Source organism: Pseudophryne corroboree, chromosome 1, assembly GCF_028390025.1.
Source record: "Pseudophryne corroboree isolate aPseCor3 chromosome 1, aPseCor3.hap2, whole genome shotgun sequence".
Lineage (NCBI taxonomy): Eukaryota > Metazoa > Chordata > Amphibia > Anura > Myobatrachidae > Pseudophryne > Pseudophryne corroboree.
The window spans coordinates 920,144,855-920,161,265 of record NC_086444.1 but is presented as its reverse complement, the minus strand read 5'-3'; the positions used below and the strand labels follow the sequence as shown (position 1 = coordinate 920,161,265).

The window sequence follows — 16,411 nt, the reverse complement described above, 5'->3', positions numbered from 1 at the left end:
AAGCCGGCAGGGCTGTCGGTGAGGAGGCATCTCCTTGAAGTCCAGCTTGTATCCCTGAGACACAATATCTATTGCCCAGGGATCCAACAGGGAGTGAACCCACTTGTGGCTGAAATTTCGAAGACGTGCCCCCACCGGGCCTAGCTCCGCCTGTGGAGCCCCAGCGACATGCAGTGGATTTTGTAGAGGCCGGGGAGGACTACTGTTCCTGGGAACTAGCTGTGTTGTGCAGCTTCTTTCCTCTGCCCCTGCCTCTGGCAAGAAAGGACGCACCTCGGACTTTTTTGTTTCTTTGTGATCGAAAGGACTGCATTTGATAATGTCGTGCTTTCCTAGGCTGTGCTGGAATATAAGGCAAAAGATCAGAATTACCAGCTATAGCTGTGGAGACCAGGTCCGAGATCCCTTCTCCACACAATCCTCAGCCTTGTAAGGTAAACCTTCCATATGCCTCTTAAGTCGGCATCACCTGTCCATTGCATGTTCCACAGGACACGTCAAGCAGAAATCGACATAGCGTTGACTCTAGAACCCAGTAGACTAATGTCTCTGTGGGCATGTTTTATATATATATCTAAGACAGCATCTGTTATATATATATCTATATACATATATATATACATACCCTCCAACTGTACTTTAATAGGTACAGTACCTTTTTTTCATGGTCTGTACCGATTTTTGCCTCTCCAAACTTCCATTGAAAGTATAGGAAAAGGGGCGTGGCCACGCCCCCTTTGCACGCGGCCACTCCCCTTTTTCGGATTTGTACCGATTTTTCTGTGTAAAATGTTGGAGGGTATGATATATATATATATATATATATATATATATATATACATACATACTAGGGTCTCAATCTCTGCTGATAAGGTATCTGTCCACGCTGCTACAGCGCTATAAACCCATGCCGACACAATCGCCGGTCTGAGTAGTGTACCAGAATGCCAGAATGTGTGTAAATGGACTTCAAAGTACTTTTACTACATGCTATCTGCAGGATCCCTGAGGATAGCTGTTAAGTCAGCGCTACCTTTTGGGCAAACGTGACACCCTAGGGGAAGATTCCCATCGTATCCTGGCCCTAATAGGGAAAGGATACTCCCTGAGAATTCTTTGTGGGAAACTGCAGTCTCTTGTCTGGAGATTCACGCTCTTTTTCTTCATGAGAGGAGGGAAATTTACCTCAGCTTTCTTCCCCTTAAACATGGGTACCCTTGTGTCAGGGACAGATGAGTCATCAGTGATATGCAAAACATTTTTTATTACAATAATCATATATTGAATACTTTCCCGCCATTTTGGCTGTAACTTTGCATTATCGTAGTCGACACTGGAGTCAGACTCCGTGTCGATATCAGTGTCTATTATTTTGGATAGTGAGCATTGAGAGACTCTGAAGGTCTCTGCGACATAGGGACAGACATGGGTAGATTCCCTGTCTGTTCTCTAATCTTTTGTGCAATAAATTTACCTTAGCACTTAATTTCACATATCCAAACAGGTGTCGGCGTTGTAGACGGAGACACCACTCACACACACATTTGCTCCATCACCTCCTTAGGGGAGCCTTTTACCTCAGACATGTGGACACACACGTACCGACACCAAACACTCAGGGAATGCTCATCTGAAGACAATTCCCCCACAAGGCCCTTTGGAGAGACAGAGAGAGAGTATGCCAGCACACACCCCAGCGCTATAAACCCAGGAATAACACAGTAACTTAATGTTAACCTAGTAGCTGCTGTTTATGTTGATTTTTGCGCCTAATTATGTGCCCCCTCTCTCTTTTTACCCTCTTCTACCGTGTATCTGCAGGGTAGAGCCTAGGGAGCTTCCTCTCAGCTGAGCTGTGGAGAAAAAATGGCGCAGGTGAGTGCTGAGGAAGAAGCCCTGCCCCCTCGACGGCGGGCTTCTGTCCCGCTTAAATATAAATTTTCTTGGCGGGGGCTCATACATATATACAGTGCCCAACTGTATATATGTGTACTTTTGCCAAAAGAGGTCCATATGCTACCCAGGGCGCCCCCCTGTGCCCTGCACCCTTACAGTGACCGGAGTATGTGAGGTGTGTGGGAGCAATGGCGCACAGCTGCAGTGCTGTGCATTACCTCAGTGAAGAACGGAGTCTTCTGCCGCCGATTTCGAAGTCTTCTTGCTTCTCATACTCACCCGGCTTCTGTCTTCCGGCTCTGCAAGGGGGACGGCGGTGCGGCTCTGGGATCGGACGACGAGGGTGAGATCCTGTGTACAATCCCTCTGGAGCTAATGGTGTCCAGTAGCCTAAGAAGCAGGACCTAGCTTCAGAGAGTAGGGCTGCTTCTCTCCCCTCTGTCCCACAATGCAGGGAGTCTGTTGCCAGCAGAGCTCCCTGAAAATAAAAAACCTAACAAAATACTTTCTCACAGCAAGCTCAGGAGAGCTCACTGAACAGCACCCAGCTCGTCCGGGCACAGTCTCAAACTGAGGTCTGGAGGAGGGACATAGAGGGAGGAGCCAGAGCACACCAGAATCTAAATTCTTTCTTAAAGTGCCCATGTCTCCTGCGGAGCCCGTCTATTCCCCATGGTCCTTACGGAGTCCCCAGCATCCACTAGGACATTAGAGAAAACGTTTTTGAGCTCACACCTAATGGAGTCATAAGTTTATATAATGTCTGATAATGCACATCTGTATATCTACTGCTTTTGAGTGTTGTATCCTTGGAAAATGCAACCTTGTAAAAAGTGAGATTGTACAGCCAATATAGTGTCCAGTGGCATAGCACAGTCCCCGCAGACCCAGCGGTGGCTTGGAGGTGCTGGGTGGCTTGTGGGCGCTGGAGGTACTGTGGGGACAACTGTCCTGAGTCGCCACTCCGCTGTCAGTGTAGCAGAGAGGAGCCACCAGCCTGAGGACCAGCATCGTGACAGAGATGTCCCTCCAAAAATGGCCAATGCCTCAGAGGGGATGCTAGAGGAGACAGCAGGCATTTTGGGAAGGACATTTTCAATAAAATGTAGGGGCATGCGTGAAAGTGGCCCCCTCCGGGACTGCATAACCTCGGCAGCTAGGGAAGGGGGGCATCCCCTGACAATGAGCTGGTACCATGGGAGGGAATTTGTAGCTACGCAACTGATTGTCTCTTAAAGAGGTATACACACACACAGCGGAAATCCACGATGGGCCCCACCCACTCCTCTCAGAGTCAGTAGCATGGATTAACTTGAGTGCTTGGTTTGTTTTTATGGAAAATACACCAAGATGAGCCCTCCTGCCAATCTAAATGGATGTTACTGACACATCCCTATGCCCTCCTTTATAAAGGGGCCCTGTTCTTTGCATGTCCTCTCTAATGGTTGGCTAATGCCCTTTGTGTTGGCTGACCACACCCCTTTGGGTTGCTGACCACATCTCTTAAGCTTGGGCACCAACCACTGCGTTACCTAGTGGGCCTTTATACCCCAGTCCAACACTGTACCAATTATCCAGATTTAGACTCTAGAATTATAGGTACCTATTTATTAAGCCTTGGAGTGATAAATAGCACAGAGATAAAGTACCAGCCAACCGGCTCCTAACCGACATGTCACAGACTGTGTTTGAAAAATGACAGTTAGGAGCTGGTTGGTTGGTATTTTATCTCCGCGCTATTTATCACTCTCCAAGACTTGATTCATTTGGGCAATAATTTGTTTTTGCTGCTATTTATGGATCGCCTGACTGCATTATTAATCACACGCAGGGGAAGAGGCTGTAATGTGTAAGAAGTGAAATGATTGCTATTGGGATCATTTCACTTCTCCATCAGGGCCAGACTACATGGGGGTTGCTTATGCTGCCAGAAATTCAGGGACCACAGCTGTAGATATCAGCGATCTCCTCTGTGATCACTTCTCGTTATATACTGGAGAACCTTAATATTTGCAGGTACCCTCCAAAAATGGGTGCTTTTGAAGGATATCCTGCAAATATTATTTGATCAATAGGCCCAATGTCATTATGGGGCTGATGCAGAGTGGAAAGCAAGTACCAGGGCCGGCTCCAGGCCTACTAGCATCCTGAGCGAGAAAACGTAAAAGCAACCCCCCCCCCCAACACCTATGCATGCGCGCTCCAGGAAAAGTGGGCATGGTCTCCTGGAAAAGTGGGCGTGGTCTCATAACTTCATATTATCAGACTATAAATATATTTTCACACCCCCTCTACACACCCAATTAGCAGCCTTACATATAACAGCCACAGCAGTGTTCCTTACACACAATGTCTCCAGTATAGTGTCAGATACACATAATGTCTCCAGTATAGTGTCAGATACACATAATGTCTCCAGTATAGTGCCAGATACACATAATGTCTCCAGTATAGTGCCAGATACACATAATGTGCAGTGCCAGATAGACATGACATGCCCCGCAGCTGTGCCAGCTACATATGACATGCCCCCACCCCCCCGGTGCCAGCAACAAGTGTCATGCCCCCCAGCAGTGCCAGCAACACGTGACATGCCCCCCAGCAGTGCCAGATACACATGACATGCCCCCCAGCAATGCCATATACATAAATGGCCACACAGTGCCAGATATGTCCCCACAGTTCCAGATACATAAATGGCCCCAGTGCCAGATATGCCCCCACAGTGCCAGATACATAAATGCCCCCACAGTGCCAGATACATAAATGCCCCCACAGTGCCAGATATGCCCCCACAGTGCCAGATAAATAAATGCCCCCACAGTGCAGATATGCCCCCACAGTGCCTGATACATAAATGCCTGGCATGCCTGCGTTTTTTAGCACACTCCCTGAAAACGCCAAGTTGCCGCCCAGAAACACCCACTTCCTGTCAATCACACTACGATCACTCGAACGATGAAAAAACGTCGCTCGAGCTTGTGTAAATCTACTAAGTTTTGTGTTAAATTACTTAACGCAGCAGCAAATTTGTTAGCAGTTGGGCAAAACCATGGGGGTCATTTCGAGCTAGTGAAAAAAGTTTGCAGCGCAGCGATTATGTGAAAAAGCAGCACTTCTGAGCATGCATATGCGGCGCAATGCGCACGCGCGTCGTACTATTGCAACGAACTATGTAGTTTCACACAAGGTCTAGCGAAGCTTTTCAGTCGCACTGCTGTCCGCAGAGTGATTGACAGGAAAGGGGCGTTTCTGGGTGTCAACTGACCGTTTTCAGGGAGTGTTTGAAAAAACGCAGGCATGCCAGGAAAAACGCAGGCGTGGCAGGGCGTGTTTGTGACGTCAAATCTGGAACTGAACAGTCTGAAGTAATCGCAAGCTAGGAGTAGGTCTGGAGCTACTCTGAAACTGCACTTTTTTTTTTGTAGCTGCCCTGCGATCATAGGCGTGCGCAGGAGGGGGTGCCTGGTGCGCACAGGCACCCCCTATTGTCTGTCACCCCCTCACACACCTGCTGCTGCAGTGATCGGCGATCGCCAAGTGTGCTCATTCTTGTCCTCCTGCCCGTTGCGCCCGCCACCCCCTCCGCTCAGTATGGCTGCCCGGACACCCGGGACGGTTAATCATTCATTTATATGGGTGCAGCATCACTGATGGGACTGATCCTACTCCCAGTTCCTCTAACCTGTGTGATGTGTTGTGATGATGTCATGCCACGTGCATGCCCGCTCATGCTCCCACCCACGCTCTCTCTCTCCTCACCACGTGCCACGTCAATGCCACAGAATACAGCGTTCCTCTTGGAGGAGAAGTTCAAATTCAATATCAATATATATTTTGAGAGATTAGGATATAATCTATGGTAATACAATATACAACTTTAACATATTTTATATATCTGTGCATCAATTCTCTATATTATTTAGTTTGCAATATGCGGTGGTAGACACGCCTGATAGGTGGTGTTAGCCATGCCCAATAGGCGGTGCTAAACACGCCCTTCTAATTGTGCACCCCCTAATAAAATGTCCTGCGCACGCCTATGCCTGCGATCCTTTTGTTCTCACTTCTGCTAAGCTAAAATACACTCCCAGTGGGCAGCGGCTTAGCGTTTGCACGGCTGCTAAAAACTGCTAGCGAGCGAACAACTCGGAATGACCCCCCATGTGCACTGCAGGAGGGGCAGATATAACATGTGCAGAGAGAGTTAGATTTGGGTGGGGTGTGTTCAAACTGAAATCTAAATTGCAGTGTAAAAATAAAGCAGCCAGTATTTACCCTGCACAGAAACTAAATAACCCACCTAAATCTAACTCTCTCTGCAAATGTTATATCTGCCACACCTGCAGTGCACATGGGGGGTCATTCTGAGTTGATCGCTCGCTAGCAGTTTTTAGCAGCCGTGCAAACGCATTGTAGCCGCCCACTGGGGAGTGTATTTTCGCTTTGCAGAAGTGCGAACGCCTGTGCAGCAGAGCGCCTGCAAAAACATTTTGAGCAAAACAAAACCAGCCCTGAACTTACTATTCGTGTGCGTTTAATCTAACGTTAGAGGGTTGGCTTTTGACGTCACACACCCGTCCAGCGTTCGCCCAGCCACGCCTGCGTTTTCCCCGACACGCCTGCATTTTCCTAAGCACTCCCTGAAAACAGACAGTTGACACCCAGAAACACCCCTTTCCTGTCAATCTTCTTGGGGCCGCCAGTGCGAATGTAAACGTTGTTAGAACCTGTGTAAAACCACAAAGGACTTTGTACCCGTATGTCGCGCGTGCGCATTGCGGTACATACGCATGCGCAGAAATGGCGATTTTTAGCCTGATGGCTGCGCAGCGAACAACGGCAGCTTGCGAACAACTCGGAATGACCCCCATAGTTTTGCCCAACTGCTAACAAATTTGCTGCTGTGATCAACTCTGAATTACCCCCTAAGTGTCTGCAAGTACAAACAGTGCAGAGCTGTACACAGACAGAATGTCACCACACCTGCAGCAGATGGGGTGTAACCGGGTGTTCTAGAGCAGGCTAAGCTTAGAGAAGTCTATGATTATGCAAAAGTGCTGGGTTACTGTACAGTGCGTGCACAATTACTATGCTTCAATTTACTTTGATAAAGCAAGTAACTGGCAAAGCTCAGTAATATTTAGAAATATACAGCAATTATGCAGAGAATTAACTATGACAAAGGTAGTATAATAAAAGTAGTGGATATACTCATTAGTATGTCATTAACAGTGTTAACAGGCACTAAGACGCCATTCTTAGGATGTCAACATGTGAAATGTTGACATTGTTAGAATGCTGAGTTTACAGTTAGGCCTCAGGACAGGAGGGTTAGGGTTAGGCAGCAGGACGGAAGGGTTAGGCAGCAGAATGAGAGGGCTAGGGTTAAACTGCAGGATAAGAGGGTAAGGCTGAGGATTGGGAGGATTAGGATTGGAGTGTGGGAAGGGAGATTAGGTTTAGGCTGCTTGGGGGTGGAGAGTAGTTAGGGTTAGGCACTAGAGGGAGGGTTAGAGATAGGGGAAGACTACATGCCGAAACACTGGAGGATCAGAGGTCTGCACTAGAAGTGATGGTCTGCAGCTGTCAACAGCAAGTAAGTCACCTCTGGGCCACCAGGGATCATATGTTGACATTTTAACATGTCGACATTTCATAAGAGTCTACATGATGAATGTCGACATAACATACTACATCATAAAAAATAGTGAATGCAGTTGTGTCCAGACCCAGGAGGATAATAAAGAACATAACAGACAGTAGGGGGAAAAGGACACATTTGGGGTGGTGGGGCACAGGCACAGAGGTGGTGAGTCAGTCATGATGGAAGACAAGAAGAAGGGACATGAAATAAACTGTGCACTCATCAGATAATACACATTTTTAGTTTGATGTGTGCCATATTGGGCATTAGGTGTGTTTTTGATGGTGGCCCAGCTTAGGCTTTGAGACCTTAGCAAAGCCTTCATATACCAACATATAAACTTAGTAAAATGTCACTAACGCTTGATTCGAGCATGAGGTTGGTTTCCTTATTTGAAAAATAAAAGAACCAAATTTAACTCACCTTCATAATCCCAAAGACCGTTGAATGGTTTCCCAGGCTCGCCAGGTGGCGCTGAAGGGTCATTGAAAAACAGGGCGTTAACTTCCATTAGTAGTCCTTCCAGGTGTGGCTTGAAAGTGATTGTCACAGGCTCATGTAACACTTGTTTGCTATCCCATGTAGTAGTTATTTCATAAATTAGCTGTATGAAATTAATTTGCATTAATTCCTGGATTATTTAAACCATAGATTTATTTTATTAAAATATAAAACAGACTCAACCAGGTAGCACAAGTTTACAATATACACTACAAAATTAGAAAACAATTCACAGCAGTGACATAATATATATAATATACATACAGGGGCATGGGTAAAGCCCTAGACTTTTGTGCAGAGATTGCGCCTTGATTTTGACTTTTCTCCTATCGCTTGCCCCTTCTTACATGCTCCGCCCTGTTCTCCCATGTCTCTTATCTGTATCCTGTTGCCCTTTTGTCTACTCCCCTGTTGCAACCCCCTCTTCATCCACCTTTTGGTTATCCTGTTTCTTGTACACACCTATATCGATACTGCGTTGTGGCTGTCCTGCTTAAATTCCAAATTATCTTATTTGTTCCTTGGGAACACACACGTGAGCTGTTCCTAGGAGCCTTAATAATTAGGTGATATTGTGTTATGACTAAATTATTGTTTGTGTTCTCCATCCTCTCACATTCATGGGAGAATGCAGACCCGGATTAACAACCAGGGCGATCATCTAGGGGCCCACATACACTGTCTACATCACCAACGTGGGAGCACTGTGGCATATGTCAACTGGGGTTTCTGTATGGCATAATATGAACTGGAGGCACTACAGTGTGATGATACAGATTTGTGGAGCTAGGAGTATTTACACATTATACTTTTTAATAACACTTTCAACATATCTCATTGACAGTTTTATTGGAAGGGGCTCTGGGTCTAGCTTTTAGTCTGTACTTCAACATGGTATATCTGCCTTCATGAGCCTGGGCTTCTTTAGGTGCTTTTTAGCTATCTTACTGTGAGGGCTGGCTGGGGATTTCCTGTGTAGAGTGCACATGTCATGTTCTTGTCACCGATGGAAATTATAGCATTTTAGCAATACAGTCAAGGGGGGGATATTCAATTGTTTGAAAAGTCAGTTGGGTGTCTTTTTTTTCCCTATCTATTTGTTTTTTCCTCTCTATTAGATAGGAAAAAACAGACACCCAACTGACTTTTCAAACTATTGAATTCCACCCTATATGTTCTTGGCTCTTTCTGCAGAAGTCCTTTTCAGCTCCTATCCATTTGCTAGTAGATTTAGGGGGTCATTCCGAGTTGATCGCATGTTAGCTACTTTTTGCAGCGCTGCGATCAGATAGTCGCCGCCTATAGGGGAGTGTATTTTCGCTTTGCAAGTGTGTGATCGCATGTGCAGCCGAGCTCTGCAAAAACATTTTGTGCAGTTTCTGAGTAGATCTGAACTTAATCAGCCCTTGCGATCACTTCAGCCTGTCTGGTCCCGGAACTGACGTCAGACACCCGCCCTGTAAACGCTTGGACACGCCTGCGTTTTACCAAACACTCCCAGAAAACGGTCAGTTGACACCCATAAACGCCTTCTTCCTGTCAATCTCCTTGCGATTGGCTGTGCGAATGGATTCTTTGTTAAATCCATTGCTCAGCAACGATCCGCTTTGTACCCGTACGACGCACCTGCGCATTGTGGTGCATACGCATGCGCAGTAGTGACCTGATTGCTGCACTACGAAAAACAGCAGCGTGCAAACAGGTTGGAATGACCCCCTTAGATACTAGTGAAGAACTCAGTAAAATATATTGCCTGGTCTGGCGCCCAAGATGGCTGCCTCACCTTTTACATGCTCCTGAACATCTCCATAAAACAGCTAAAATTCTACACAACTGACAATCTCTGCAAATCTTGCACTGAGATACACATTGGATTGAAATATCTGCGGGGGCGTGGCTTCAACGGACATGGAGTAGCACACAGACTGTGTGTCTCTCCAGCTATTAACTCCTGCACCAATATCCTGTGTCCCCCCCTGGGCCTGCAATCCACCCCAATACCAGCATTATAGTGTAGGGGTACCCCTGGCCCGCTCGGAGACTTGCCAGCAAGCTACCCTCTGAATTAGAGTGACTGCGGTGTGCGGGGGGCCCCGGGCCTGCTACTACACGTGGGACGCCGCCATCCTGCTGCCCGCACAGAGACCTGCATCCGGCTCCCGTCATCCCTTACTGAGACCTGCTGTCACCTGCATCGGGCTCCCGTCCTGAGCGCTGATCACCGGGTCCGCGGCTTCCTGCTGCCAGTACAGAGACCTGCATCCGGCTCCCGTCATCCCGCACCGAGACCTGCACCCGGCTCCCGTCCTCGCCGGGTCCGCGGCTTCCCCTCTGCGGCGCCTCTCCTGTTGTGCTCCGGCCGGCGAGCGCTCCCCCGGCCGCTGCACCACCATGTGACCCGCCGCCTCTCTCTCTCCCTGCTCGCTCCGGCGGCCCCTGCACTGTGCTCTGCCGCTGGGGAGGAGGTACACGGCACGGCTGAATTCTATAAGTGCCTGTGCCCTCCCCATACTACTGCTGCCTTGTTGAGCTCTGCTCCATCAGGATAGGGAGCAGTGCTATTAACCCCTGCAGAGCCTGTAACACGCTGGTCAACCTCAGCCTCCCAGCACACACTTCCCTTCAGTTTATTATGCCTCATATGCTGGGAGGGAAGGAAAGATTTCTATATATCCTGCCGCAATTATTTATTCTGTGCTAACTGAGGCTCCCGGTATTATACACGGTCACTGAACAGTTCTGGTATACTATACTTACCCGCAAGCAGCGACTGGATAATTCTGATATACTACATTCAGTTATTCATTGGCCGTCCCTGGACAGTTCTTGATATACTATTTCATATATTTCTTGCCTCCTGCCGCCCGCTCGGCCATAATGGTCAAACCGCATCAGTCTGCCGCGGCCGCGGCGAAGTTGGAGAAGTATGTCAGAAATCCGCCGACGCGGTCCCAACAGGGTGGGGAGGTGCAGTCGACCTCGGCGCCGCCTTCTCCGTCGGCTGGCTCCTCATCTGCGGATGCCGCCGATGCTGCTCTGCAGAGGGTGCTGGATGCGGTCACGGCCAGTGAAGCCCGCTTGACCGACAGGATCGGTCAGGTCCAGTCGGATTTATCCATTATACACCAGGACCTTCAGCGGGTGCGAGAGAGGGTCGGTGAGGTTGAGACGCGCACCTCCACGCTGGAAGACACTGTTACGCCTCTCGGTAGACGCACTTCTGCTCTGGAGTCTCGGATGATGGATGTACATAGAAAGATGACGGATATGGAGGGGAGATTGCGGCGAAATAATGTCCGCTTCGTCGGACTCCCGGAGAAAGAAGAGGGTGCTTCCCCTGAAAAATTTCTTGAACGCTGGCTGTTGGATGTATTTGGAGCGGAGGAGTTCACTTCACATTTCGCAGTGGAACGCGCCCATAGGGTCCCGATGCGCCCATTACCTCCAGGGGCACCTCCCCGTACGTTTATTGCCAAGCTCCTCCATTACCGGGATAGAGATGTGATTCTGAGACTGGCCCGCACCAAGGGTCCCCTTAAGTGGAAAGGTTCCCCAGTGTCAGTCTTTCCGGATTTTGCTGTCGATGTCCAGAAGGATAGAGCTCAGTTTGTCCCTGTGAAACGCAGGCTGCGAGAATTGAATATCCCCTATGCCACGCTCTTTCCGTCTAAACTGCGGGTGGTCTCGGATGGGGAAACAAAATTCTTCACGACCCCTCGTGAAGCATCAATGTGGCTGGACGGACGCTTTCCGGCACGGCGAGCGCTTGCTGCTGATTGAACTTATGTGTTTGATTTCCCTACTTGCAAGTATACTGCTTCGTTTATGCTTCATATGTTATTGTTATATTGTCTTGGGAGGGATGTATAGTTGTTTGTGGTTATGTTCCATATGATTCCCTGCAAGATGTCAGTTTGGCTGGAGGGACACTTTTCAAATGGGGGAGCGATGGCTGCTGATTGCGGTCCTGTCTCGGATTTCTCAGCTAAGTCAATTCGCCACTGTTTGTGATGTGCTGCTATGTGATTTACGGAGGGGCTATTTGCGGCCCTTACGGGCCTTTGCTGGGAGGGGGTGGCTTTGTGGACGGGTGATTGTTAGATGTTGCCTTTATGCTGATTTTGGGCCTTATGATCTCGGTGTTTGTTCTGCCATATAGTCCTTAAGGGGTTAGCGGGTACTCGGTTGGGGTGGGGGTAAAGGTCTAGGGGGGGATTGGTTTTGTTTTGAGTTTAGCTGGGGGATTTTCCTGTCTTATGGTCATTAAATTCTTGGCCCCCTTAGTGGATATAGGAATTTGACCTTAGTTGGTACTGGTGGAGTATGTTATCGGGCTCTCTGCCATAGTTGGGATTGTTAGCCCTTAGGGTGTTTTGTTGTTAGGGAATCAGGTATGCCGCTAGTTTTAGGTGGTATACGGGGTGGGGATGGGGGTTATTTTAGATTGTTAACATTCAGGTGTTTTTATTTTTCGCTGTGCAATGTGCTTATTTCCGCTATGTTTATGTTGCAGCTGACTGCAGGCGTATCCTCTTCGATATTCACTGGCGATGGCTGGCCGCGGGTGCTTTGCAAAATCACAACAATGCCCTGTTATGGCGTCGGTTAGGTTTCTGTCGTGGAATGTGCGGGGGATCAATGACAAGGTTAAGCGCTCCTTGATCCTTAGACAGATTAAATCTTATGCGTCGGATATTGTTTGCTTGATGGAAACCCACCTACTGGGTACTAAGATTATGTCCCTTAAAAAACCATGGGTGGGATGGGCTTACCATTCTATGCATACAGCTGCGTCCCGGGGAGTGTCGATTCTAATTAGGAAATCTGTTCCCTTTGTGCTTGACTCTGTGCAAACGGATCAATGGGGTAGATATGTATTTCTCAAGTGCAGAATTAACTCCGTCCCCTTGTTATTGCTGGCTGTGTATGTACCACCTCCATATTCGCACGATGTCCTTAAAAAGGCATCTGTCTTTATGGCTGCTTCCCCTGACATGCCCGTTATCTGTATGGGGGACTTTAACAACGTTTTAAATCATGAGTTGGATAGGTTGTCCAGGGTGTCCTCCAACCCGCGGCCCGGGAACTCCCCGTTTGCAGACACTGTGTCAGAGTTGGGTCTGATAGACCCCTGGAGATTGAAGAATCCTGATTTGAGGCAATACTCATGTTTTTCACGCTCTCACTCCTACTTCTCTAGGATAGATTTGGCTCTTCTGTCCCGGGAGCTTTTGCCCAAAGTTCAGAATGTAAGATATGAGACTAGGGGTATCTCGGATCACTCCCCTATATCGTTACATATTGACTTAAATTGTCAGCGAGGCCAAGCAGTGTGGAAATTTAATCCCTTTTGGCTGACGCATATGGGCGAGGGATCTGATTTGGAGGCTAGCTGGCTAGAATTCTTTGTTATGCATGATGACACCTCGGATGTGTCTCTGCTATGGGACACTTTCAAGGCTTTCTTGAGAGGTACATTGATCAAACGGGTGGGGAGTCTTAAATCCTCCTTTAGAAAACACGAGTCTGAATTGGAGGCTCGGGTGGCCGCTTCAGAAGTGACGTACGTGCGTGATGGCACGGATGCTTCTAAGCTGGTGTGGCTTCATGCGCAGGGTGAATGGAATGATTATCTGTGGGGGAAAACCCAGCACAGACTTCTCTTCTCCTCGCATGTCCAGTATGCTACGGGCGATAGACCAGGTTCTTATTTGGCCAATCTTGCAAGGGGTGACCGTTCCTCTCATACTGTAGTGGAGATTTTGGACTCAGCTGGGTCGGTGCTGGACCGCACCCCCCAGATCGTGGCGGAATTCGTCTCATATTATCAGGCATTATATAGTTCTCAGTTGACCTGTTCCCCACTAGAGCTATGTGAATACTTGGATGGGGTCCACTTGCCCTCCATCTCCAGTGAGGCCAGGGCCCTTCTAGATGCTCCTTTGTCAGTGGAGGAGATTGAGACTGCGATCTCTGCCTCCCCCGATGGTAAGGCCCCTGGCCTTGATGGCATCCCGTCAGAACTGTATAAGAAATATATAAAATTCTTTGCTCCTCGGTTGCTTGAGTTGTTCAGTGAAATTCTTGCCCAAAGTGCACTTCCCCCGTCTATGGCGGAGGCATTGATTATAGTGATTCCCAAGCCGGATAAAGACCCCAGGAGGGTTGAATCCTACCGTCCTATTTCCCTGTTGCCCACGGATATTAAAATCCTGGCCAAGGTTCTGGCTTCCAGACTTGGCCGGGTCGTCTCCCAAATTATCCACCCTGACCAAACGGGCTTCATGCCTGGCAAGTCCACTGCTGTGAACTTGAGGCGCCTGTTTACTCATTTTCAGGCTTCTCGGGAGGAGGACTGCTCTGCCGTTATAGCCTCCTTAGATGCCGCAAAGGCCTTTGATTCAGTGGAGTGGGCCTTCCTCTGGGAGGCTATGAGTAGGTTTGGTGTGGGCCCCAACTTTATCAAGTATGTTAAATTGTTATATTTTCAGCCCATGGCCAGAGTCTCTGTGAACGTGTTTGTCTCGGACTCATTCCCCCTATCCAGGGGAACGAGGCAGGGCTGCCCTCTGTCCCCGACTGTTTGCTATCGCTATTGAGCCACTGGCGTGTTTGATTAGGGCAACGCAAGATATTGAGGGTATTAGGGTTGGCGCAAGGGAAGACAGGATAGCGTTATACGCTGATGACCTGTTGCTCTTTGTGGACGATTCTGTTTCCTCCTTACCTAAACTTCTTGACTTGATAACTGACTATGGACGTTTCTCCGGGCTCAAAATTAACTGGGATAAATCCACCATTACTCCACTTAGAGGCCCGGTTTCGGAGGCCCCGGTGATTCCAACCCCCCTTAAATGGGTAGACTCCTTCAAATACCTGGGGATATGGGTATCGAATAACCCTTGTACCTATGTTTCCCTTAATGTCATGCCGCTGATAGGGTATCTCCGCTCGAAGGTTAGGGTTTGGGGGTCTCTGCCCCTGACTGTTACTGGCAGGGTCAGTTTGGTAAAGATGGTATACTTGCCCAAACTCCTTTATGTTCTCCAGCAATCCCCTATATATATTAACCTGAAGACATTTCGACAGATTGACAGTTTGCTTTCTTCTTTAATATGGGCCAGCAGGAGAGCAAGGCTGAGACTAGACGTTCTGTCCAGGCCGAAAGTGTTGGGAGGCTTAGCTCTCCCTTTATTTCGATTTTACTACTATGCCGCGCAGTTGGCACATATATGGGAGTGGGTGAACGCCACGGATGCTCTCACTTTGCACTCCCAATTGCTTCTCCAGATATACCCTGCCGGCTCTCCATTACAGATGCTTCTTTGTGGGAACCCTAACTTGTCCAAGATCCCTATAATAAGACAGGCCGTCCTCATATGGAAAAAGGTACATGTTATCCTACTAGGCCAGGGTATTGACCCAGATACTCCTCTGGACAATGCCCTCGGCTTCCCAGAATTGGCTTCGCTGCGGACTGGGGCGGTGTGGGGGAGGTGGGGTGTGACGTCCCTGGGCCACTTATATAATGATGGTATACTGAGGTCCTTCCTGCAGCTTCAACAGGAGTACAGTGTACCCTCTTCTCATTTCTACCGCTACCTGCAGCTGAGACATGCGCTTAACGCACAATTTCCCGAAACTCCTCCAATGATTGCCGACTCCCCGGTCAAGTCTCTCCTGCAGTCCCTGGGAAGCGGACATCTGGTGTCCAACATTTATGCAAGCATGCTTCGCTCTCACTACTCTGACCCGTTGTCCATTCTCAGGAACAAGTGGGAATCTGACTTGGGTGCCATCTCTGATGAGATCTGGGAGGGTGCTCTGTGTTCCCCACGATTATCCACTACCACCACTAGATATCAGCAAATTCAACTGTTTATAATACACAGAGTATATATGACGCCGGTGCGCTTGCGACATGTAGGGGGTACCCACTCCTCTGGATGTCCTAAGTGCGGTAGTTTGGATGCAGACTTTTGGCACATTCTCTGGCAGTGTCCCAAGATAGCCGTATTCTGGACGGGTGTTACTGACGCCCTGGTGTCAACGGGTATTCCCTCGTCTGTGTGCTCCCCGACGACATGTGTGTTATCTGCTGTGGAGGAGGATGCCCTGGACCCCCCTGCCAAACGATATGTAATTAATCTGTGCGGCCTGGCCAAGGTGTGTATCGCTAGGCTTTGGCTAGCCAGAGATGCACCCACACTGCGATCATGGGTCTCCCTTGTAAATGATACGGCCTCTCACGAGAAATATGTATACCTAGCTAGAAAAGCGGAGAAAAAATATCAGGACCTGTGGGGTCGATGGCTTGAGTCCCCGCTTTCTGGAACCCGAGGTGTTTAGATATGCTGCAAGGGATTA

At 48.6% G+C, this 16,411-nt stretch overlaps 1 protein-coding gene across 4 annotated transcripts in view; it reads right to left on the bottom strand.

Moving 5' to 3' along the window:
* The window catches only part of C1H4orf33 (chromosome 1 C4orf33 homolog), a 651,328-nt gene that overhangs the window by 126,404 nt on the left and 508,513 nt on the right, over positions 1–16,411 (bottom strand). For all 4 annotated transcript variants that reach the window (XM_063920350.1, XM_063920351.1, XM_063920349.1 and 1 more), the window contains one exon: positions 7,967–8,147. In XM_063920350.1, coding sequence (XP_063776420.1) covers positions 7,967–8,147 — 181 coding nt within the window. The remainder of the gene's footprint in view (positions 1–7,966; positions 8,148–16,411) is intronic.